The sequence below is a fragment of the Anomaloglossus baeobatrachus genome, chromosome 7 (assembly GCF_048569485.1).
Source record: "Anomaloglossus baeobatrachus isolate aAnoBae1 chromosome 7, aAnoBae1.hap1, whole genome shotgun sequence".
In the NCBI taxonomy this organism is placed as follows: domain Eukaryota; kingdom Metazoa; phylum Chordata; class Amphibia; order Anura; family Aromobatidae; genus Anomaloglossus; species Anomaloglossus baeobatrachus.
This window is the reverse complement of record NC_134359.1, coordinates 239,507,457-239,534,421: the sequence shown is the minus strand read 5'-3', so window position 1 is coordinate 239,534,421 and position 26,965 is coordinate 239,507,457. Positions and strand designations below refer to the sequence as shown.

Here is a 26,965-nt window from a genome sequence, read left to right as displayed (position 1 = left end):
TGGACAGACTGACGTTCATCAAAATGAACAAGTCATGGATCCACAAGGAATTTACTACCCCTGTGTCATCCTGGGGAGAGTAAATGCTTGTGGATTTGGAATGTGCTTGATGCAAATCAAAACATCCTGTTTGCAACTAGGTCACAAGTGCTGGGTGGGTGTGTGTGGGGCACAATTTTTGGAAAAAAGGGAGGCTCCGCTTGGAGTAACCCTTGCTTGCTGTGTTTTTTAAAAATGATACAAGATGAACAGATCTGAAGGCAAGATGAAGGCAACATCATGTCTCCGAATGCACTTTCCTCACAAACCTGCATTTTTCCAGGGACACCCTACTCAACACCGTCTACAGACAGCAGCCAGATCTCTGTCCCTCAGATGTGGACAAATAAAAGGCCATTTCCTGCGACCCATGACAAAGCTAAGAGGTTGACTTTATCCCTCTGTAAGCTCTTGGCTACGGAAATGCTGCCTTTCCGCATGGTGGACACACAGGATTTTAGAGACCTTATGTCTGTCACTGTGCCCCAGTACCAGATGCCCAGTCGCCACTACTTCTCTAAGAAAGGTGTGCCTGCGCTACACCAGCATGTCGCACACAACATCACCGCTTCCTTGAGAAACTCTGTGTGTGAACAGGTGCATTTCACCACCGATACTTGGACCAGTAAGCATGGATAGGGACGTTACATGTCGCTGACTGGGCACTGGCAAACTATGGTGAGAGATGGAGAAGGGTCTGCTGTACAAGTCTTGCCATCCCCACGAGTTGTTTCAATCCTTGTTCTGTATGTAGAAGTTAATACACTGCTTCTGCCTCTTCAACCTCGTGTGGGTCCTCCACCTTGGCGCAAACCCTGTGTGGTCAGGCCACCCTTCCAAGCAACTGCGCACAAGGACTACCACACACCTCCTTACTATGCTGGCAGCAGAGCTCAATGCCATCAGGCGGTCAAAGTTTTACTTTGAAATGTATGGGAAATGTGAGTCACACCGCTATTCCAGAGAATAGGAGTCAGGCAGGGTCAAAACATTAATTGAGGAACAGGAACAGAATGGGACGGCCAGGACTTAATCAGAAAACAAGCAGAGGTGAAATGCGGATCGGCCAACAAGGTACATAAACAGCAAGCAGGAAAAGTAGTCAGGTAACAAGCACACAAAATCATAAAACTGAACTGGGGGTAAAATTAACCAGAGGTTCATAGCTATGTCTGGCAGTGGTCTGCAGACAGGATGGGCATAAAAAAGGGTGTGGTGTCTTCCCATTGGTTGTAGCTGAATGATGGTATTTCATCTGTGAGATACCCACCAGCTACATTCAGCCAGAGATTCTGCATCTGTCAAGGTAATGCAGCCCAGTGGGTGAGCATAACCTGCGTCCACCTGCGCCGCTGGCATGGACTCCTCTCCCATCATCAGCACTATTCATGAAAGGAACACGTTGTAACCTGGCGACCGTAGTACAAATTGACGGAGCGGACTCCGTTGGTGACTTAACAGCCGTGTGCGGCAATGATGCAAACCTGGCTGCGGGCCATCGTCAGGGCAATGTGACACACGTGCCTTGTATGGCTCACGTGTTGAACCTCATTCTCCAGCAATTTTTAAAACACCATCACGGCCTACATGGCCTTGTGCAGCGTGCACGCTCGCTATGTGCTCACTTCCATCGTGCGTACACAGCAGCTCAACAACTTTCGTCGCTACAGAAGTCTTTAGGTCTGGTGGTTAAACGCCTGAAATGCGATGTGCCCACACGCAGGAATTTGAATCTGCACATGTTGCAGCGTGTGTGGCAGCACCGCAGAGCCCTGCTGAAATACGGTATGACATATAGCCTGGGATAACTTGATCAAGAGGTGGTGCAGATCACGCTGCTGGAGTGGTGTCAGATCAAGGACCTATGCACCCTGCTACACAGTTCACAAATGTTGACGAAGATGTTTAGCACTGGCTATGCCATTCTCAGCGTGACAATTCTGGTCATCTACATGATGGAGCACACTGTAATTATTATTCGGAGTCAGGTGTTGGGACAAGAGGAAGGGGAGGAAGTACAGGAGGAGTCATATGCGGAAGGGATAACAAGATCTACGAGGTCCAGATGGTCAGCGGCACCTATGCGACAGTCATGGTGAGGGAGAGGGATTAACAAGGGCGCATAGTATCAGCAAAAAGTGTGGATGAAAGTGCAGGAGCCCATGAAGAAATGGAGGACGAACTGGCGATGGGCATGGAAGACTCAGCAGATGAGTGAGAGCTTGCTCACATTTCGGTTGTGCGAGGTTGTGGGGAGAGGGCAGAGGAAGGAGGCACGATTCTCACCTCTCTGCCACCAACACACCAAGGACTTGGTCCTCCTGGATGCACAAGACACATGAGCGCCTTCTTGCTGCACTACCTACATAACCCTCGGATTGTATGAATTTGAAGTAATCCTGAATACTGGGTTGCCACACTGTTAGATCCCCGGTACAAGACAAAATTTGGCGAACTAATTCCTGCCATAGAAATAGACGCACGTATACAGGAGTATCTGCAGAATGTGGTACGCAATCTTAGATCTACTTTTCCACTAAACACCAGTGCTGCACAGAGTGAATCTCAACGCTTTGTCATGGATAGGAGGAAATGGTCTTTTACTTGTCCACATCGGAGGGACCGAGGGATGGCTGCTGTGCTGAGACGGCGTTGAGTGCGGTGTCCCTGCACAGTTGCACTTTTGGTCATATCCCAAAATGAGTTGAAAAAGGACAGATGCTGTTGGAAAGGGGAACAGGTGTGTTGGAAAGGGGAAAAAAGTTTTTGTCCGTGGGTTTGGTGGTTAAGCAACTGTAACATTTGCTGAAGAAACAACATCTGTTACAGTGGGACTGGCAGATTTGGATAAAGTGGTATATAATCTGTGACCGCTATATAACGAAAATTAATAAGAAAAGAAAGACAAAGGTATATATCCCCATCAGCAGTCAGTGTCCACCGTGCTCCCAGTTGGAAAAGGAGAGGTTGGCAACTTGAAGTTTTGGTGGAGGATACAGAGCTGTGTGGCTATGAAACTAATAGTAGCCTGAACCGAGTTAGACGCCATTCGGATCTGGAGACTGGAAGCCCTGTTAGCGTCACAGGGTCCACATGCCCACCCAGCCCAGGAACTCCCTGTTAACAACACAGGGGCCATTGAGTACGCTGAACGTGTGCGTAGGGGCCACACCTGTGGACAGCAGGCGCATCAGCAGCAGCAGGCCTGTTAATGCCACTGGGCTGCACAAGCAGGACTGTTAGGACAGGAGCTGGTCTTAACCGTTCTGCGTTACCAACTGTGGTGGTGGCCTGCATCCACCACCCTATCCCTGCCTACCTCTGGCCTAAAGCCGCAATTGGTTTAACACATGGAGGTGTGCTCTTTCGGAGCATAATAGAAGACTGCGCACCTCCTTGTTGTCTCCAGCCCCTTTTATAACCTGGGTCCGCCCCAAACCAGGGTGAACCACAATGCACCTCCTGGAGACAAAAGTAGAGTGACACGTCATGAGTGGCATAACTAGCGTCCTATTTGGAAACGCAACTTCAATGATGACCTCATGGCTGCCATGACCCAAACACCTCACCAGTCATCGTCTGACCATCAATAATGCGGTGACAAGTCATAGGTGTGGGCCTCTGCAAGCCATTTGGGAGGACACCTGATGCCCTGTGGTCTATATGGGACCCCCACATCAGTGCCAGGGCCAAAGAGTTCATTACCGGACCTAGTCTCTGATGCAGGAAGTGCCTGAGCATGCTCAGTAGCATGAAATACAGTCTCTGAAAAAAGACTATCAGCTTTAGCATGGTGTCTAGGCACAAAACAGGACTTAGACCCAGCACGGAATGCAAGCACCTGTGCAAAGAGGCTTTTCACACTTAGGCTATGTGCGCACTTACCGGATTTTTCGCGGATTTTGCCGCGGATTTGCTGCATGTTTCGCTGCAGAAAATGTTCATAACATCTCTGCAGTGAATCACCAGCAAATCCTATGGAGAAAAAAAATTCTGTGCGCACTGGGCGGAATTTGACAGCTGCATGTTTTGCTGCGGGAATCCCGCAGCAAAAACAAGTGCATGTCACTTCTTTTCCGCACATCGCTGCGGGATTTCACTCCATTGACTCAATGTTAATCATGAAATCCCGCAGGGAATAACGCAGGCAGCAAATTCTGTGCGGTTCACTGCGTTTTCCTGCGTTATTCCCTGCGGTATTTTGCGGTTTACCTCCGGTAATGTGCATCACTTGCTTGCGGTTTTGCAGGGAAGTGATGTCATTACAGGAACAGGAAGTCGTGCAGAGTAAACACACACAGATCACAGACACATCACACACATCACAGACATAGATCACATAGACACAGACACATAGAACACACATAGAAAGAAAACGGAAATATAGAAAAAAAAGAACGTGGGCTCCGCTGCATATTTACCTTCCAGCCGAGGTAAGCACACAGCGGCGGCCCGGTATCCTCAGGCTGGGGAGGGAGAGGGGCAGGGGTAATGTCCCCCGCCTCACTCCCCCTCCGGCAGCCGAGAATATCAGCCGCAGCTGCCCCGGCACTGTCGCATGCAATATGCGGCACTGCCGGCGTGTCCTCGGCTCTTCTTGCCACCGTGTAGCAGTGGTGACAAGGTAATACAAGGGGTTAATGGTGATGGGGGACCACCGCCATTAACCCCAGGCTTGATCATGGCAGTGTCTATGTGACAGCTGACATGATCAACCCGTAAGTAAAGTGAAAAAAACACAGACACCGAAAAATCCTTTATTTTAAATAAAACCAACAAGCCTCGTTCACCATTTTATTAACCCCTCCCGCAACAAAACTCCGGCGTAATCCACCGCTCCGACATCCACAGCTCCGGCTCCGACGTCCTGCACTGCTTCCATCCAGCCGCGACTGTCACAGACACAGCGCTGAATGCAGCAGACAGCAGAGGTAATTATCGGTCATTTCCCACGGCCGGTAATGTGAACTCACTGCCGACCGTGGGAAATGTAGCGATCTGTCCTCTATCTATCTATCCCTCTGTCTGTCTATCTATCTATCTATCTATCCCTCTATCTATTCTTCTGTCTATCTACTATCAGAATTAAATGTATTTTTTTTTTTTTTCTTCAATGTGCTTTATTGCATTGAATGCAATAAAGCACATCCCAACCTGCACGCGGCAAAACCGCGGCAATACCGCGAATAATACCGCGGTAAAGCCGCGGCAAACCGCGGCAAACCGCATGCGGTTTTCGGGTGCGGTTTCCCGCGGTTTTTTACCGCGGGTGCGGTAATCTTTGAGAGGATGCGGAATTTTCTCAAGAAAATTCCATTTCCCAGTGCGCACAGAGCCTTAGTGTGGGAGCATGCGCTGTATCACGAAAAGAAGACTTAGCGGCAGGAATAACACAGTCAGGCTGAGCATACTCACTACGCGAAACACTGTAATTAGGCTTCAGCTGGGGTACATTGGCACACGCATGCGCACTAGCTGCCTCTCCACACTTAGACGTGGAGGGGAAATTTGTCTTGGAGATGCTGTCTATGAACAGAAGGAAAAGCTAAAGGAAGCCGGACTTTCTATCCCTCCGAATTATGAAATGCAGCAATGAATTCCATGAGTTTGCTATAACATTAGCGTAGCAAAATGTGTATGAGGGTGTCATGTAGAGGTGCTAGAAATAGCTTGTCACCAGTGGGGCACTAATGGAATACAACAGCCAGTTCTATGATGCCACTAAATGGCAGTATTTTGTGCTATCATTATAGCTTATTAAAAACAGAGCAGGAGGGTGTCATGCAGAGGTGCTGCACATAGATTTGCAGTAGTGTGAATAGACAAAAGTACAATAGCCACGTTTAGGATACAACTAGGTACAGTGAGTGTTTGCTAGTATAATGGCTGAGTTTAAAAAAGTTAGAGTGTGCAATGCAGGCAGACGTGCTGCAAATAACGTTCCAATACTGTGAATAGACAAAAGTACAATAGCCACGTTTAGGATACAACTAGGTACACTGAGTGTTTGCTAGTATAATGGCTGAGTTTAAAAAAGTTAGAGTGTGCAATGCAGGCAGATGTGCTGCAAATAACGTTCCAATACTGTGAATTGACAAAAGTACAATAGCCACGTTTAGGATACAACTAGGTACAGTGAGTGTTTGCTAGTATAATGGCTGAGTTTAAAAAAGTTAGAGTGTGCAATGCAGGCAGACATGCTGCAAATATCGTTCCAATACTGTGAATTGACAAAAGTACATGACTCCGGAATGTCTGACTGAAGGCCTTTGACCTTCCCCAACAACCCCCTACCCCCCTAGGGTTCTTATCTAAAATAAACACAAACACTGTGTGACGTTGGAATATAAAGGCCACAGCAGCCCCATTTATTCATAACATAAACATCAGCCATGTAACAGTACAACTCTTCATTGAAGAACCCGAAAAGGAAGGGGGGGGTACCTGAAGGTTAACCAAAATGTTCTTTGCAACATCAGCCTGTCTCCTGGCCCTCAGCCGCAACACACCGACTCGAGAGCCCAAGCCAGATGTTGCCCCCACTATGTCCCGCTGAGACTCAACCCAGCAAGGACCCGTTTACCAAACAATTGCACCGCTAGAGGTAACCCGCTCCGGCACTGGGTTCCGTCCTCTCCTCTGTGCAAACCCCCACCTTCAGACACCCCCCTCCTTTCCGCCGCTGCGACAAATACGATCTTCCTTCTTGTCTTCATCGATGTCGAATCCACAATTAGGGCGGGCGGGCGGGAACGATTCCAGTCACCGTCCAGGTAGGAATGACCCACCCCCCCTCTGACCTGCCCTATATACTACCCCCTATAGCCACCACCCCCTGACCAATCAAACTGACCCCTGATCCTAACTGCCCCTTAGCACCACCCCCAAATTTCGCGCCCAAACTGACTTTCTCCATTAACCCCTTGTTAACCCTCTGGCCTGGCATCCCTCCTAGTCATGTAGCCCTCCCTTAAGCCCCTTCGGGTCAGCAGTCCGGGCTCTTCCTTGACTCCGGAATGTCTGACTGAAGGCCTTTGACCTTCCCCAACAACCCCCTACCCCCCTAGGGTTCTTATCTAAAATAAACACAAACACTGTGTGACGTTGGAATATAAAGGCCACAGCAGCCCCATTTATTCATAACATAAACATCAGCCATGTAACAGTACAACTCTTCATTGAAGAACCCGAAAAGGAAGGGGGGGGGTACCTGAAGGTTAACCAAAATGTTCTTTGCAACATCAGCCTGTCTCCTGGCCCTCAGCCGCAACACACCGACTCGAGAGCCCAAGCCAGATGTTGCCCCCACTATGTCCCGCTGAGACTCAACCCAGCAAGGACCCGTTTACCAAACAATTGCACCGCTAGAGGTAACCCGCTCCGGCACTGGGTTCCGTCCTCTCCTCTGTGCAAACCCCCACCTTCAGACACCCCCCTCCTTTCCGCCACCGCGAGCTCGCATGACCCCTTGTGCGCGCGAGTCCTCCCACACCAACAAAGCCTTCTCAAGCCCCTCCATCAGCCCTAAGGCCCAAATATCATTTCCCACCGAATTTAAATGGACCCCGTCCCGGCGCAACAAGTCGGCGGACGCCGCTTCCAACTCCGGGTGCCGAACAGAGACACCCCCAACCCGGGAAATGAACCGCCCAATCTCCCGATTCACTTTACTTCGCGCCCTGTTTACTGCCTCCACCGACCTGGCGTGCCGCCATGTCAGCCGCGCAACCATATCCGACCAGACAATTACTAGACCCGGGTGGGAAGACAGGAGCCGCAGGCAGTCACATTTTATGTCTTGTATCAGGTCCCTGGAAGCCCGGAGACCGAGGTCATTCCCACCAGCGTGTAGTACTACCACGTCCGGTGCTCTGTCCAGCTGCGAATGGTGGCGCCAGGTAGGCAACACCTCACTCCACAGCATGCCCCTGACCCCGATCCATCGCACAGTAGCCTTTTCTCTGGGAACCCCCAACTGGCGGCCGTCCGGTCGTATTCCCGCACGAAACGCCCCCCAATACACGTATGAGTGGCCGAGCACCCACACCAACAACGGTAAACCTACAAAACAAAAGGTGACAACACAGAGGGGGTGGGGGGGGGGGCACAAGGAAGAAAATGGGTAATGATTACCAAACAAATACCGCCCCCGACCCCCCCCCCCCCTCCCCACCAATAGCTCACAACAAGTTCGGCCGGACGTAAGATCTAAACCTGGCCGAGTCCCATCGTCCAATCTTACGGAGAGCCTGCGCGCCCAGACCCCAACGAGCCGCCTGAGTCGCAGCCCCAATCCGAAAGGAATGCGACGCGAACTCAGCCTCGTTGAGACCGCAACACTGCAGGCACCTCCGAAAGATGCAGACAAATTGGTAACTCGACAAGGCTGACCCGTCCTGGTGGGACAAAAGGGACCCCGGGCGAGCTCCCCTCACTTCTAAAAACGCCGACAGCCATCTGACAGGGCACTCCGCTAAACCAGGTACACCCCATAGTTCCACCATCCGACCTCTACCCAGCTGGTCCGTCTTTGACCGTCTCAAGCAACACCGCACCACATCCATACCGCATTCCACGTCCTCCAGCAACAAACCTCCGTGACTCCTCGTGTTTCTGCTCACCAGTTCACTAATTCTAAACGCCCCAAAGAAGGCCAAAACAAAAGCGGTCCCGAACAACTGGCATTCATACTCCGAACAGCACACCCGAGGCAACACCGACAACAGCTTGCCCAGCAGCTCAAAAGATACCGGGCGCCGAAGGTCTCGGCGCGCCCCCGCCCTCCGGTAACCCTTCATCACCTGGCGCACCCAGAAATCCTTCGTAACGTCCTTCCAGCCCAATAACTTGAAAAAGAAGGAAATGCCCGCTAACCTGCCCGCCACGGCCGACCACGAAAGGCCTTCTTCCTTAGCCCTGCCCAACATGAACAAAACTAAATAAACTCTGTCACCTTCAGATACATGACCTCCCACCTCATCAACCAACTCGAGCCAACGGTCCCACGCTGAATTATAGCTGCGCCACGTACTGGGTGCCACCGAATGTCGGATCAATTCCCAGGCCGGCTGCAAACCAGGTCCCACAACCAGACGGGCCATACGGTCTCCTGCTGCTCCGCGTCCGGCGCCAGCATTCGAAAGCGGTCCCACTGGAAGCGAGATAAAGCATCAGCCACAGAATTCAGCACCCCCGGCACATGTACAGCGCAGACCCACAAGTTCAACTCCAGACATTTCAGCACCAAATGACGCAAGAGGTCCACCACCGGGGGGGAATCAGCTGTCAACTTGTTAACACACTGAACAACCCCCAGGTTGTCACACATGAAACGCACCTTCCTGTCTTTCAAATCCTGTCCCCAAACCTCTAAGGCCACGACAATAGGGAAAAGTTCCAACAGGGCCAAATTCCTAGTCAGACCGCAAACCCGCCACGAATCAGGCCACCTGCCGACACACCATCTCCCCCCAAAATATGCGCCAAAACCACTGGATCCCGCCGCGTCCGTATACAGCACCAACTCCTCATTTGACACCACCTCACGAAGCCACAATGACCGTCCATTGTACAGCTGCAAAAAACGGGACCACACTCTCAGGTCCGCCTTATGCTCCACCTTCAAACGCACAAAATGCAAAGGGTGCAACACACCGGTGGTGGCTTGAGCCAAGCGACGGGAAAAAACTCTCCCCATCGGCAATATTCTACACGCAAAATTCAACTTCCCCAACAGGGACTGCAAGTCCCGTAAACGAATCTTCTTGGCCTCAATGGCCCCTTGAACACAACGCCTCAAATCCACCAGCTTGTCCTCCGGCAAGCGGCACTCCATGGCAACCATATCCAGCTCGATACCCAGGAATTTCAAAACCGTAACCGGACCCTCCGTCTTCTCCGGCGCCAACGGAACGCCAAACCGGCGAGCAACCTGCTCCACTGTCCGAAGCAAAAGGGAACACTGCGAGGATCCCGCAGGCCCCATGCACAAGAAGTCGTCCAAGTAATGCAACACTGAATCTAGACCCGCCTCCTCCTTAATTACCCATTCCAAGAAACAACTAAACTTCTCAAAATAAGAACATGAAATTGAACAGCCCATAGGCAAACAACAATCTACATAAAACTTGTCCTCCCACCAACACCCCAACAGGTGAAAACTGTCCGGGTGCACCGGCAACAGGCGGAAGGCCGCTTCTATATCCGTTTTCGCCAAAAGCGAACCACAGCCCAACTTCCTTAACCATTCCACAGCCTTATCAAAACGGACATACGAAACCGAAACCAGCTCAGGATCAATACCATCGTTCACCGACCGGCCAGTAGGATAGGACAAATGGTGGATGAGCCGGAACTTGTTAGGTTCCTTTTTTGGGACCAACCCCAACGGGGACACAACCAAGTCCGGCAATGGAGGGGCATCAAAAGGCCCCGCCATCCGTCCTAGCTCCACCTCCTTCCGTAACTTATCCGCAACAACCTCACCATGTAGGCGAGTCGACTGTAAATTTTTTAAACGAATCTCTCCCGTCTTAACCACTGACGGTATCTTGAAACCAAAACTAAAACCGTCACTCAACAATTCCGCCGACCCCCGATCCGGGTATCTACTTAGAAACGGCGCCATCCGATCTACCCTCACCGGGGTCCTCCCTTTTTGACGAAGACTCAGCGGCCTTTCCTTTTCCCTTCCGGAAGCACTTAAGGTGGCTGTGGGCGCCACCACAGCCCGAACACTCGTGCTTGAATCGGCAGGAAGACCCAAACCGGCATTCCTTCTCATTAAACTGCCAGCAAACGCCCTTTTTGGGCCCCGACGAGGTGCCAAATGATCCCCCGCCGGTGCCCCCTGGAAAGGACTGTGATGCCGACTTCGGCGCAGCCATCAGCCGCATCCATAGACTAATTTCTTTGTGGTCCCACCGTAAACTGGGTCTGACCGCCTTCCTCTGGCGAAACTGCTCGTCATATCTTAGCCAAGCAGTCCCCCCATAGGTCCTATACGCCTCACAGATAGAATCCAGATAACAGAAAAGCGCCGTACAGTTATCCGGAGCCTTTTCCCCCACCACACCGGCCAGTATCACAAAGGCCTGCAACCAGTTCTGAAAAGTGCGGGGAATAAGGCGATAACGCCGCCGTTCTTCCTCGTCCTTTTTGCTCTCATCCGGTTTAACCCGATCCAGATTAAACTTTTCCAACGGAAGCAATGAGAATATTTCAACATATTCATCCTTCCATATTTTTTCCCTGGTCTCCTGCTTCAGATGCGCCCCCAACGGGCCATCAAAGCAAACATACACTTCCCCTCTCGCCTTGTCATCCAATCGAACAATGTCCACTGCAGCCGCAGCTGCGGCAGCGGGAGCCGCAGCTGGGGCCGCGGGAGCCGCCACCACCGGCTCACCAACCGCATTGCCACTAGCAACCCCTCCAACCGCAGGAGTCGCCACCTCCTGCCCCGTCGCTCCCTGCCACACCAAGCTAGGGCCCCCCACAGGGGCAAACAAACCCCTAACCAACCTCAACAACTCGGATGCCACACTGCCGTCACCCGTCACCACATTAACGACCCGCCCGCCACTCGGGCCACCAAGTAAACCACCCGTACCACCAACCACATTCACGCCCTGCACGCCATCCATATCACCAGACACACCATCCATAGCCAAACCAGGTGCACGAGAAATAGAAGAAACCGTGGTCTTACCAGGCTGACTCCGAGAAGATCCCGAAACAGCCGTCACATGTCCTCCGCGTCGCACTCCAGCCGCCTCGCCGACCTCCACGATCTGGTCCCCGTTGCCGTCCTCCGCGACGTCCTCCTCCAGGGTGGCCTCATCGTCCTCACTGGACCCAGGCCCAGGGAGCCCGCCGTCCGGCAGACTCGACCTTAGGCCCCGTCCGCCCGCAGCACCATCCATCCTCCGCGACGATCCAGACGCTGGCTCCGCCACATAAACACCGCCTGGGGCATGCCGTCCGGCATCCCCGCGTGCTCCGGCTGATCCCGACGCCGTCCCATCGCTGTCCCTCCGCTGCGGTCCCAGGCCGGGCCCCGCTGATCCGGGCCGTCTCCGTACGGACTCCCCCGCCGACACTGGGACCCCATGCTCCTGCATGGGCCCCGCTCTGCTCCTAGACCTTGCCGCCGCCGCCACTGTGGCCTCATCTGCGCCCCGCGATCCCGCTGGCCCACGCAACCCAGCTGGCCCCCGTGACCCCGCTGGCTCATACGACCCCGCCGACCCACGCGACCCCGCCGACCCACGCGACCGCGCCGGCCCACGTGACCGCGGCGGGTCAGGTGACCGCACCGGGTCAGGCGAGCCTGCCGGATCGCGGGGACGCACCGGGACGGGTGAGTACGTGGGGTCACATGACCGCGCCCGGTCAGGTGACAGCGCCCGGTCAGGTGACATCGCCGCCCCACGTGACCGCGCTGCCCCACGTGATCGCGCCGCCCCACGTGACCGCGCCGCCCCACGTGACCGCGGCGGGTCAGGTGAGCGCGCTCGGTCAGGTGAGGCCGCCGGAGCACAAGGGGACGCCGGGTCACGCGAGCGCAGCGGGCCACGTGACCGCGCCGGGTCAGGTGACCGCGCCGGGTCAGGTGACCGCGCCGGGTCACGCGGCCGCGACGCGCGCGTCACTGCCGTGCGCCGCGACCCGGAAGAGGAGGGGAGGCCGGCCGTGTCGCTCACCGCCCCGTTGCCTTGGCGCCCGCGGCCCGACTTCCGGCCGGGGCCTCGCGACGTCCCGGCTCCCGGATCCACCGCCGCACATCCACTCGGGCTCCGTCTCCGCTGCCGGCTCCTCGGCGTCATCTCCGGGCTGAGGCGCTCCGGGGGCCGAGTTCTTCGCTGCCGCTTCGGAGGCAGGGGGGTCCCATCTTCCTCGCCGACGCCGGACCATCGCAGGAGCTGCTCGTCCATCCAACGCTGTCCACGCTGCTCCGCCATCCTCTTCATCTGTGCCATGAAGTCCTCCATCTTCGGGATCCAGCCACAACGATTCCAGTCACCGTCCAGGTAGGAATGACCCACCCCCCCTCTGACCTGCCCTATATACTATCCCCTATAGCCACCACCCCCTGACCAATCAAACTGACCCCTGATCCTAACTGCCCCTTAGCACCACCCCCAAATTTCGCGCCCAAACTGACTTTCTCCATTAACCCCTTGTTAACCCTCTGGCCTGGCATCCCTCCTAGTCATGTAGCCCTCCCTTAAGCCCCTTCGGGTCAGCAGTCCGGGCTCTTCCTATAGCCACGTTTAGGATACAACTAGGTACACTGAGTGTTTGCTAGTATAATGGCTGAGTTTAAAAAAGTTTGAGTGTGCAATGCAGGCAGACGTGCTGCAAATATCGTTCCAATAGTGTGAATAGACAAAAGTACAATAGCCACGTTTAGGATGCCACTAGGTACACTGAGTGTTTGCTACTATAATGGCTTAGTTTAAAAAAGTTTGAGTGTGCAATGCAGGCAGACGTGCTCTGCAAATGTCTTTGCACTAGTGGGACTATAGCAAAGTCCAATAGCCACGTTTAGGATGCCACTAGGTACACTGAGTGTTTGCTAGTATAATGGCTTAGTTATAATGAGTTGGAGTGTGCAGAGGACAAGAGGGTACAGTGGCAGGATTGTGGTGCTCTGGGTAGAGGAATGGAAGCCTGCCTTTCTATTCCCTCCTAATGGTGAAATGCAGGGAGGAAATCCCTGACCTTGGCTACACAGACGCTGTTGCTGTTTGCAGGACCTGTCACCTATGGCTCTCTGACCCTGCCGGTTTGAGCCCTTAAAAGGACTGCTATAAAGTGCTCTCCCTATGCTGTCTAACGCTGTGTATGCAGCGCATACAGCTGTATCAGCGATAGGACTCAGGAGGACGGAGCTGCGCCAGTGATGTCTGACAGCAAAGACGCAGAAGGCAGATAATGGCGTCCTGGAAGAAAATGTCCGGTTTTATAATGCAGGGACATGTGACATGGACATCCTATCACACATGCCGTTGCTTCTCTGGCTCAAAGTCCACTTAGCTGTGTGTGTGTCTGGGATTGGCTGACATGCTGGCCCGCCCCACAAGACGCGCGCGCTTAGGGAAGGAAGACAAGAAAAAAAAAAAAAAAAATGGCGATCGCCATTATACAAACAGCAGTGATCTGAAGGCGCTGTTCACGCACACTATACACTGAAATGTCATAATAGTGTGATTCACAGAGTGACTTACACTATTACAGCAGAAACCAAGCTAGGATTTTGCTGTTTTTTTGCTGCTAGAACCGTTCTCGAACGTTTCTAGAACTATCGAGCTTTTGCAAAAAGCTCGAGTTCTAGTTCGATCTAGAACAGGCCCCAAAATCACTCGAGCCTAGAACTGGAGAACCACGAACCACGAACCGCGCTCAACTCTAATTAAGAGCTGATACATACAAAGCACTCAAAACAACAAGAGGCAATAATGAAGAATCGACCAGAGAGAAAAAAACAAAGAGGACTAAGAAAGTGAAAACAACACAACTTTCACACAACAAACGTTCTTTGAATGACTTCCTGATCATCAGCTCACAGGTTCCCTCTAGATTACCTGGACTAGGGAGGGAAGTCTTTATAGCAGAGCTGATTAACAATAGAGAACAGCTGACTATTGCTTATACTCAGAGTTTCAGGAGACCAGAGGATCTTCTTTACCCTAGCAGCGCGGGTAAAGGAGAATCTGCACAGCCAGCAGTATTAACCTCAGCAAGTGTGTATGAAGCCCTGCACTGTGACCTCCTGACACCAGAAATAGGAGGGACCACTCTTCGTCGTCGTACCCTTGTGATAGTTGACCACTGAATTGTCCTCTAACATGACGACATGCTTCACAATTTTTTGACTAGGCCTAAGGGGTACTTTGCACGCTGCGACATCGCTACTGTGATATCGTCGGGGTCAAATAGAAAGTAACGCACATCCGGCGCCGGTAACGACGTTGCAACGTGTAAAGCCTAGATGCGCCGATAAACGATCGCAAAAGTGTCATAAATCGGTGATCTGTGTAGTGTTGGACATTTCCATAATGTCGCACCAATAGGAGATACGATGTTGTTCCTCATTCCTGCGGCAGCACACATCGCTGTGTGTGAAGCCGCAGGAGCGAGGAACATCTCCTTACCTGCCTCCGACTATGCGGAAGGAAGGAGGTGGGCGGGATGTTTATGTCCCGCTCATCTCCGCCCCTCCGCTTCTATTGGCCGCCTGCCGTGTGACTTAGGAAGGAGGCGGGTCGCCGGCCAGAGTGACATCGCAGGGCAGGTAAATGCGTGTAAAGCTGCCGTAGCGATAATGTACGCTGCGGCAGCTATCACAAGATATCGCATGTGCGACGGGGGCGGGTGCTATCGTGCTCGGCATCGCTACAATCGGCTAGCGATGTCGCAGCGTGCAAAGTACCCCTAAGGCAATGAACATCAAAGAAACACCAGACCAAAGTGAAGAAAGAGGAAGAGGATGTCTCTTGGCCGCAGTGAAGTAAAGTAGGAAGTTTCACGGAAGACCACATCTGGACTTGAGATTTTTTATTTTTGAGGTTGAGGTGTTTATTATTTTTTTCAACCTATATTTATTATGTTACTAGAAGGTGGCCCGATTCTACGCATCGGGTATTCTAGAATTTACGTATTGTGTAGTTCATGTATGATTTTTGTTATATATATATATATATATATATATATAGAGATGTTGTTGTGTGTAGTTACCAAGTGTTTGTGTAGGCGCTGTACATGTTCTGGGTGTTGTCTGCGTGTGGCGGGGGGTGAGAGCGGTGTTGTATGTGTGTTGCGTGTGTTGCATTGTTTGTGGAGCGCTGTGTGTCTGTAGCGTTGGGTGTGTGTGTTGCGCAGTTTGTGTGTGTGTGGTGTGTTTTGGGGGGAGGTATGTTTTGTGCAATGTGTGTGTTGTGCGGTATGTGCGTATATTTGTGTGTGCCGCGGTGTTTGTGTGTTGGGTGTTGTGTGTGTGCAGCGTTGTCTGTATGTGTGGGTGTCTGTGTAGGGCAGTTGTTTGTGGTTCCCAGTGTGTGTGTGTGTGTGTGGTGTGTTGTGCAGTGCGCGCGTGTGTGTGTGTGTGTGTGTGTGCATCAGCCTCTCTTCTCTCAGCCTACCTCTCCCAGCCTCCCTCCTCCCAGCCTCCCTCAGCATCAGCCTCTTTCCTTCCAGCCTCCCCCAGCATCAGCCTCCGCCAGCATCAGCCTCTCTCCTTCCAGCCTCCTCCAGCATCAGCCTCCCTCTCCCAGCCTTCCCCAGGATCAGCCTCTCTCCTCCCAGCCTCCGTCCTCCCAGCCTTCCCCAGCATCAGCTTTCCCCTCCCAGCCTCCCTCAGCATCAGCCTTCCCCAGCATCAGCCTCTCTCCTCCCAGCCTCAGCCTCTCTCCTTCCAGCCTCCCCCAGCATCAGCCTCTCTCCTTCCAGCTTCCCTCAGCATCAGCCTCCCCTTCCCAGCCTTCCCCAGGATCAGCCTCTCTCCTCCCAGCCTCCTTCCTCCCAGCCTCCCCCTCCCAGCCTCCCTCAGCATCAGCCTTCCGCTCCCAGTCTCTCCCAGCATCAGCCTCCCCATGCATCAGCCTCTCTCCTTCCAGCCTCCCCCAGCATCAGCCTCCCTTTCCCAGCCTTCCCCAGGATCAGCCTCTCTCCTCCCAGCCTCCTTCCTCCCAGCCTCCCCCTCCCAGCCTCCCTCAGCATCAGCCTTCCGCTCCCAGTCTCCCCCAGCATCAGCCTCCCCAAGCATCAGCCTCCACCAGCATCAGCCTCTCTCCTTCCAGCCTCCCCCAGCATCAGCCTCTCTCCTTCCAGCCTCCTTCAGCATCAGCCTCCCGTTCCCAGCCTTCCCCAGGATCATCCTCTCTCCTCCCAGCCTCCTTCCTCCCAGCCTCCCTCAGCATCAGCCTTCCCCTCCCAGTCTCCCCCAGCATCAGCCTCCCCAAGCATCAGCCTCCACCAGCATTAGCCTCCACCAGCATTAGCCTCTCTCCTTCCAGCCTCCCCCAGCATCAGCCTCCCCAAGCATCAGCCTCTACCAGCATCAGCCTCCCTCGTCCCAGCCTCCCCCTCCCAGCCTCCGCCAGCATCAGCCTCCGTCCTCCCAGCCTTCCCCAGCATCAGCTTTCCCCTCCCAGCCTCCCTCAGCATCAGCCTTCCCCAGCATCAGCCTCTCTCCTCCCAGCCTCAGCCTCTCTCCTTCCAGCCTCCCCCAGCATCAGCCTCTCTCCTTCCAGCTTCCCTCAGCATCAGCCTCCCCTTCCCAGCCTTCCCCAGGATCAGCCTCTCTCCTCCCAGCCTCCTTCCTCCCAGCCTCCCCCTCCCAGCCTCCCTCAGCATCAGCCTTCCGCTCCCAGTCTCCCCCAGCATCAGCCTCCCCATGCATCAGCCTCTCTCCTTCCAGCCTCCCCCAGCATCAGCCTCCCCTTCCCAGCCTTCCCCAGGATCAGACTCTCTCCTCCCAGCCTCCTTCCTCCCAGCCTCCCCCTCCCAGCCTCCCTCAGCATCAGCCTTCCGCTCCCAGTCTCCCCCAGCATCAGCCTCCCCAAGCATCAGCCTCCACCAGCATCAGCCTCTCTCCTTCCAGCCTCCCCCAGCATCAGCCTCTCTCCTTCCAGCCTCCTTCAGCATCAGCCTCCCGTTCCCAGCCTTCCCCAGGATCATCCTCTCTCCTCCCAGCCTCCTTCCTCCCAGCCTCCCTCAGCATCAGCCTTCCCCTCCCAGTCTCCCCCAGCATCAGCCTCCCCAAGCATCAGCCTCCACCAGCATTAGCCTCCACCAGCATTAGCCTCTCTCCTTCCAGCCTCCCCCAGCATCAGCCTCCCCAAGCATCAGCCTCCACCAGCATCAGCCTCCCTCGTCCCAGCCTCCCCCTCCCAGCCTCCCCCAGCATCAGCCTCTCTCCTCCCAGCCTTCCCCATGATCAGCCTCTCTGCTCCCAGCCTCCTCCAGCACGCCGTGCTCCTCTGCCGACACTCACACACCCGATCGCATCCACTCACACACACCCGATCGCATCCACTCACACACACCCGATCGCATCCACTCACACACACCCGATCGCATCCACTCACACACACCCGATCGCATCCACTCACACACACAGACACTGACGATATCGCACATACGCGCTTATACTTACAACATCCGGAGGTATCACATGCTTCTGGCCATGTGATCCTCCCGCAGGTCCTGGAAGCTAACAGCACAGTACCGCCGCCGAGAAGCAAGCGATATCCCAGGATGTTGTGAGTATGTGGATGCGATGTGATGTGTGAGGTGTGTGTGAGTGTGATCTGATTTGTGTGTGTGCTGTTATGTGTGTGCTGTTATGTGTGTGCTGTTATGTGTCTGTATTTTCCGCCGCTGCAGGACCTTGATGTGTGGATGCGATGTGATGTGTGTGTGATGTGTGTGTGAGTGTGAGCCGGTGTACACTGGTAACTATGATACACATCGGGTAACTAAGGGACCTTAGTTACCCGATGTTTATAATGGTTACCAGCTTTCACGGCCTCCGTTAAGATCCCAGCATCGCAAGGTTATGTCTGGCGCTGCCGGGATCCTGACGGAGCCGATGTAGAAGCAAGTGATATCCCAGCATGTTGTGATGTGGGAGGTGTGTGTGAGAGTGAGTGTGAGAGTGAGTGTGATCTGATGCCTGTGTGTGTACTCACCTGGGAGTCGCGGCTCCGTGTCAGTTGGGCCAGAGCGAGCGTGCATTGCGTGAGGGGGGCGGGGCCTGCAGAGAGCCGGGGAGAGAGGCCAATCCGTGTGGGGGGGCGGGGCCATGGCGAGCCCAGCGGCCAATCAGCTTTGTGTCACCGTAAGGACACAATTTCGGAGCATGACAGACAGACAGATAGACAGACAGACAGACAGACAGACAGAATAAGGCAATTATATATATAGATGGGGTCTAAAGAGTTGGAGTAAACTGCCCTTTTCAAATTTCAGGAGAATTGCTCATCATTAGTTGTGACTTTACTGATTTTTTAAGACCCTGATCCTCTACCAATTTTACCAGCTAAATATAACAGCATAGACAGATTTACAATTACCTTGCATTGTCTCTTCCATGGGACTTCAAGAAGTTCATATCTCTGTATCTTGAGAGAAATGCCACCAGCTGGTCATTAGTCCTGTGAAAACATTAAATATGGGACATATAAGCCACATGGATCTTGTCGGGAGCCGAAAGAATCGACTTATTGGTCTACAAGCTTCTAATAAACTCTAACAAGACAGAACCGCTTGTCTTCTACATGTAAAGATGATTTGTGGAATGTATCAGCACCAATTAGGCTTCCATTATGAGCAGACTGAAAACACTGGCCTTGAAATGTATCGTAACATCTAGATGATCATAGACACTTGCTGTTAGTTATATACAGACAATAGAGAAAGTAATCAATGAACCCAGGTGACTCTAGGAAAAAGATGTGAAGAAATGAATAGTATAAAGGAAAAAAACCCGCTAGAGCCTCAGATGATGGCTTATGGTGAGAAGTTCACCAACTAATGAGTTATTTATGTAACACCTAGATAGAGTTATATGTTGTAAAGGGTGATGGAGACACCAATAAAGATCTGTATTAAATATGCAGACGAGGTGTAGCTAGTAAACACTTGGAGGACTAGAGTGCAATTCATTAACAGCTAATTAGAGCCTTGAATGGATTTTCTGGGTCAAAAAATACATTTTCATCAAAAACCTGTAAAATAGCCACACAGAGCATGTCTCCCACTGGAGGATCCACTACTTCCAAACATTAAGTTGACAGAACAGTGTAATACTATATTTCTCCAGTGGTGGTGCTGTAGGAAAAGTAAACATCTGCTGCCAGATTATCGCCAAGATCACAGTTGATGGCTTTAGGCGCAGCAGCAGGAATCTCACTGTTTTGCTTGATTGATGAAGAACCTTTCTAAGGCTGAGGCCACATGGGGATTACTGTGAGTCCTCGCATGACACTCGGCTCACGCTCGCAGCACAAGGGGAGTCGAGTGTCATATGATCCTGTGATCAGATCACAGCTGTGGAGGGGAGGGCCAGCACTGAGGAGGGGAGGGCCAGCGCTGCAGTGAGGAAGGAGGGATTTATCTCCCTATCTCCTCTGTTGCCGGCTATTGCGATTCTTGCACTGCACTCGCATTACTCCGGTGTAACCCGAATGCAGTGCGATGTTTCTCTCACCCCATAGACTTGAATGGGTGCGAATGAAACAGGATCGCATTGCACCCGCAGCATGCTGCGACTATTTTCTTGGTCCGATTGAGGATGAGAAAATACACATAGAGTAATATTGGTCCGAGTGGAATGTGATTTTTTATCGCATTACACCCGCTCCGATTTTCTCGCCGTGTTTCCTAGGCCTAACAAAAAGCATTGTCAAAGTGGACTATAGTGGGTGGAGGGGTTACAGTCCCAGAAACCTACTGGGGTACATATGCAAGAAAACAATAAAACCAATTCTAATATAGATCTGGTATAGTTGGAAATCTTGCAATGGGCCCTACAAGATTCACCATAAGCCGCTGTACTATTTTACTACAGTTGGTGTGACCAAAATATATTTTACGGATTAATGAAATAGCATAATAGCCTTATAGTGAAGCTCCAGAAGCAGGGACTAAGGGAAACTATATGCAACTGGGTAAGGAATTGGCTAAAAGATAGGAAACAAAGAGTAGTCATAAATGGAACATTCTCTAAATGGGCTATAGTCAGCAGTGGGGTGCCGCAGGGATCTGTGCTTGGACTGATTCTTTTTACTCTCTTTATTAATGACCTTGTGGATGGGATTGATAGTACAGTGTCAGTCTTTGCTGATGACACCAAACTATGTAGGATATTAAAAACTGACCTTAATAGTACAATATTACAAAACGATCTGGATAAGATGTCAGAATGGGCAGATACTTGGAAATGAGATTTAATGTTGATAAATGTAAAGTAATGCACCTAGGACGGAGTAATCTTATAACTGCGTATACATTAAATGGAAGTAAACTCGGGACTACAGAACAGGAGAAGGACTTGGGTATTCTCATTACAAATAAGCTGAGCAGCAGCACTCAATGTCAGGCAGCAGCTGCTAAAGCAAACAAGATTCTAGGGTGTATAGAAAGAGAGATTAGATCCCGTGATCCCAACGTATTGTTACCCCAAATCACTTGAAAGGCCACATCTGGAATATGGGATCCAATTTTGGGCTTCATAATTTAAAAAGAACATTCAGAAGTTAGAGGCACTTTAAAGACGGGAAATTAGACTACACAAGGAATGGAGGTCTCCCATATGATGACAGGATGGAAAAGTTAGATATGTTTAGCTTAGAAAAAAGACGTCTCAGAGGAGATCTCATTTATATGTATAAATACATGTGTGGTCAATATAAAGGACTGGCACATGACTTATTCCTTCTAAAGACAATACTAAGGACCAGGGGGCACTCACTGCGTGGAGAAGAAAAGCGATTCCGACAGCTAAATAGGAAAGGGTTCTTTACAGTTAGAGCAGTCAGACTGTGGAATGCCCTACCACAAGAGGTAGTAATGGCAGATACTATAACAGCTGTTAAAAAATGCATGATGATGGATTATTTCATCAGTACACATAACATTGTTGATTATAAAAGATCTAATGACAAAATGTAGAATTGGTGGATGAAGGTTGAACTAGACGGACCGAGGGCTTTGTTCAACCTATGTAAGTATGTAACATACAGCCCATAGTGTGGGTCAATAAACTAATATGCAATCTAAAACATGAGCAAAACTCCAAATTGTGATAATGCAATATGGAATGGGTATTCATAAGTTCCTATACCCTAACACTATAAATCTAGCCCCCTTTGCAAAGTTTTAGAAAAGAAAAGAAAATCCCTTGAACCCCTTCCCTTTCCACCCTGTCATTTCCACTCAAAAATCTCATGCTCCATTGAACCTGTTTATGGAGGAGATTGGATCTCAGAGGATAATAATAATAATAATAATAATAATAATAATAATAATAAAATATTTCCAAAATATAAAGTTATCTCCTGTTTCCAGTATAGAAGATAATTTATTCATCTCAAAGAAACTGACAGCTGTAACCTTTAGCAATTCCGAGAATAAGGCGGGCTTTGCACGTTGCGACATCGCAGGTCGATGCTGCGATGTCGCACGCGATAGTGCCCGCCCCCGTACCTCCGACATCCCCGCACACATCCCCGCACACATCCCGACATCCTGCCCACCTCCTTCCTTCCGCATATCCTACGGAAGCCGCAGTGATGCCGGTAGGAGATGTTCCTTGCTGCTGCGGCTTCACACACAGCGATGTGTGCTGCCGCAGGAATGAGGAACAACATCGGACCATCGCGTCAGCGTAATTATGGATTATGCCGACGCTGCACCGATGATACGATTACGACGATTTTGCGCTCGTTAATCGTATCATCGAACCTTTACACACTACGATGTCGCCTGCGATGCTGGATGTGCGTCACTTTCAATTTGACCCCACCGACATCGCACCTGCGATGTCGTAGTGTGCAAAGCCGCCCTAAGACTCAACATGGGAACCAGGCTGTGCAGAGCGCCATCTTTGAATGGAGAAGGAATTTGCCTACTTAACCTATAGTCATTGTTTATGGGACTGAACAGCAGTCCCGTAGACAATGAAAGGAGTGAATGTCGAGCAGTTGTATGTCAGCTTCATTCAAGACAAGGCTTTGAACACCACAGTTCCCAGGTAGCAGAGTCTCAGTGATCAGTGAGTTATCCCCTACTACTTTGGGTTTAACCAATTAAAAGGTCTTTGTCAACACAGAATGAATGCTCAAACCAAGTACAGGCACTTGGAGCATCATGGTGTGGCCAGACATTTAAATACACATCCCCATCCGGTTGTTTTCCCTCAGTCTCCACCCTACCCTCTTCTGTGATTGGCAGCTCTGGCTTCATAGAGCCAATGAAGGGCAACGATAGATGGAAAACAAGCAGGTGGGAAGGTGTTTAAATGACTGGCCGTGCCATAGTGCTCCGAGCACCTGTGCTTGGTTTGACCAGTCATTCTGTGCTAACAAAGTACCTTTAAAGTAGCAATTTCAGCTAAAATTATATCCACAGAAATCCTTTCTACATATACATGTCATGTAGTTGTATTCAAATACTTATAAATGGCCATCTTCCCCAGTTTCCAGCATTGCTCTAGTCCTCTTCTGGGTCATGTGACTTGATATCAGACTTGCCGGACCACACAAAGATATATGTGTGGACTGGAAGTCACTTTCACAATGTTAGGCTATGTGCGCACGTTGCGTTCTATTACGCAGCGTAAATAGTCACTGCATGTGCGTCTCAGAACGCAGCCGAAAAGCTGCGTTCTGAGACGCATTCGGCAGAACGCAACGTGCGCACATTCCTGCAGAATTCATGTGTTCTGGATGCTTTCTCTGCAATGGGAAAAGCATCCAGAGCGCACTGACGGTGCGGTCCCACTCGGCTCTGCTGCATCCCCATAGACTTGCAGCAGAGCCGACTGGGACCGGAATGTCAAAAAGAGCACATGGCTGGCTGCGGGAGACAGCCGCGCGATCAGAATGAACTCGGGTGAACTTCACCCGACTTCATTGTGATCGCGCGGCTCTGTGCGTGTGCCGCGGCTTGATTTGCGGTCACAGATTAAGGACTCACCTGTGACCGCAAATCTGAGTGACTGCAGTGAGCCACACGATCACCGGTGCCGTCACTCAGGTTTCCCGCGGCCAGCTCGAGTACTCCACCCGAGACCTGTGGCCGCGGGTAACCTGAGAGACGTCCCCGCACACATCCCGACATTACCACGGACGTCCCCGCACACATCCCGACATCCCCGCACACATCCTGACCTCCCCGCACACATCCCGACATCCCCGCACACATCCCGACATCCCGCACACATCCCGACATCCCCGCACACATCCCGACATCCCCGCACACATCCCGACATCCCCGCACACACCCCCACACACATCCTGACATTACCTCTGACATCCCCGCACACAGCCCGACATCCCCGCACACAGCCCGACATCCCCGCACACATCCCGACATAACCCCGCACACACCCCCACACACATCCTGACATTACCTCCGACATCCCCGCACACATCCCGACATCCCTGCACACATCCCCGCACACATCCCGACATCCCCGCATACATCCCGACATCCCCGCACACACCCCCACACACATCCTGACATTACCTCCGACATCCCGCACACATCCCGACATCCCCGCACACATCCCGACATCCCCGCACACATCCCGACATCCCCGCACACATCCCGACATCCCCGCACACACCCCCACACACATCCTGACATTACCTCCGACATCCCCGCACACAGCCCGACATCCCCGCACACAGCCCGACATCCCCGCACACATCCCGACATAACCCCGCACACACCCCCACACACATCCTGACATTACCTCCGACATCCCCGCACACATCCCCGCACACATCACGACATCCCCGCATACATCCCGACATCCCCGCACACACCCCCACACACATCCTGACATTACCTCCGACATCCCCGCACACATCCCGACATCCCCGCACACATCCCGACATCCCCGCACACATCCCGACATCCCCGCACACATCCCGACATCCCTGCATACATCCCGACATCCCCGCACACACCCCCACACACATCCTGACATTACCTCCGACATCCCCGCACACATCCCGACATCCCCGCACACATCCCGACATCCCCGCACACATCCCGACATCCCCGCACACATCCCGACATCCCCGCACACATCCCGACATCCCCGCACACAGCCCGACATCCCCGCACACAGCCCGACATCCCCGCAAACAGCCCGACATCCCCGCACACATCCTGACACTACAGCCCACATCATCCCCGCACACACACCGGCATTACCTCAGTGACGTCCCCGCTGACAGCGCGATTCCCTTCAGTTTCTACATTGAGCAGACAGGAGCGGCGGTGTTGTACTGCCACTCCGATCAGCTTCATGTAGCAGAGCTGGATGTGTCGCGGGACCTCGTGGATTACGCCGGACCTGGAGGGGTATTTGGGGACTTTAATAAAGTGCTGAAAGAGGGTGGTTTTTGTCTTTTATTTCAAATAAAGGATTTTTCGGGTGTATGTGTTTATTTACTTTCACCAGGTTAATCATTGGGGGTGTCTCATAGACGCCTGCAACGATTAACTAGGACTTAGTGGCAGCTATGGGCTGCCATTAACTCCTTATTACCCAGATTGCCACTGTACCAGGGCAGTTCTGGATGAGCCGGGTACAGTCCCGGGACTGTCGCATCTAATCCATGCGGCAATTCTGGGCGGCTGCTGGCTGATATTTTTAGGCTGGGGAGCTCCCCATAACGTGGGGCTCCCCATCCTGAGAATACCAGCCTTTAGCCGTGTGGCTTTACCCTGGCTGGTATCAAAATTGGGGGGGACCGCACACCATTTTTTTAAATTATTTATTTATTTTACTGCACTACATAGACCCGCCCACCGGCGGCTGTGATTGGTTGCAGAGAGACAGCTGTCACTCAGCATGGGGGCGTGTCTTACTGCAACCAATCATAGTCACCGGTGGGCGGGGAAAGCAGGATATACGAGATTGAATAATGGGCGGCCGGCATTTTCAAAAGCAGGAGAAGCCGCCGGAGCAGTGTGAACGCCGTGCAGCTGATCGGTGAGTATGAGAGAGGGGGGAGAGGGATAGACCGACAGAGAGAGATAGAGACCGACGACAGGGAGACACAGAGACCGACAGACAAACAGAGAGCGAGAGAGACCGACATTACAACCAATACGCACAAAAGAAGTGACATGTCACTTCTTAGAATGCGCGCTTTGGGCAGCAGCCGAAGCGCTGCGCTCTAAAACGCCACGTGCGCACGGCTCCTGCATAATCTTCATAGATTATGCAGGGGACGCAGGACGCATGCAGTTACGCTGCGCGACAAAGCGCAGCGTAACTGCATGTAATTACGCAACGTGCGCACATAGCCTTAGGGCGGCTTTGGACACTACGACATCGCAGGTGCAATGTCGGTGGGGTCAAATCGAAAGTGACGCACATCCAGCGTCACTTGCAATGTCGCAATGTGTAAATCATAGATGATACGATGAACGAGCGCAAAAGCGTCGTTATCGTATCATCGGTGCAGGCTCCGACATTTCCATAATGCCGGTGCCGCGACAGGTACGATGTTGTTCCTCGTTCCTGCGGCAGTACACATCGCTGTGTGTGAAGCCTCATGAACGAGGAACATCTCCTTACCTGCCGCTAGCAGCTATACGGAAGGAAGGAGGTGGGCGGGATGTTTACATCCTGCTCATCTCCGCCCCTCCGCCGCCATTGGCCGCCTGCCGTGTGACGTTGCTGTGATGCCCACGACCCACCCCCTTAGGAAGGAGGCGGGTCGCCGGACAGAGCAACGGTCAGAGGGCAGGTAAGTGCATGTGAAGCTGGCGTAGCGATAATTATCGCTACGCCAGCTATCACAAGATATCGTACCTGTGACAGGGGCGGGGACTATCGCGTGAGACATCGCAGCATTGGCTTGCGACGTCGCAACGTGCAAAGCCCGCCTTAGTCTATGGAGCCTTGTTCTGAAACTCATAAGCATACATTGGTGGAAAGAGAAGTGCTCCTGTGTGAGTGGAAAAAGGAGACGCACATGAATCAGGCGGGCTTCACATCAGCGGTATTCTGCCACAATGCTATATCCGGCACAAATGCGTTTCACTTCAATGAATTTCCTATGGACTTGCGGCAAGTTCCGATCACATGCGGTTGTGTATGATGCACGCAACCGCATGTGACTGGTACTTGCCGCTAGTCCATAGGAAATGCATTGAAGTTTAACACATTTGTGCC

The 26,965-nt window shown here is 52.2% G+C and overlaps 1 protein-coding gene across 1 annotated transcript in view; it reads right to left on the bottom strand.

Moving 5' to 3' along the window:
• Positions 1-26,965, bottom strand: part of XYLT1 (xylosyltransferase 1) — a 458,133-nt gene that overhangs the window by 109,267 nt on the left and 321,901 nt on the right. The window contains exon 5 of the mRNA XM_075317980.1: positions 19,119-19,199. Coding sequence (XP_075174095.1) covers positions 19,119-19,199 — 81 coding nt within the window. The remainder of the gene's footprint in view (positions 1-19,118; positions 19,200-26,965) is intronic.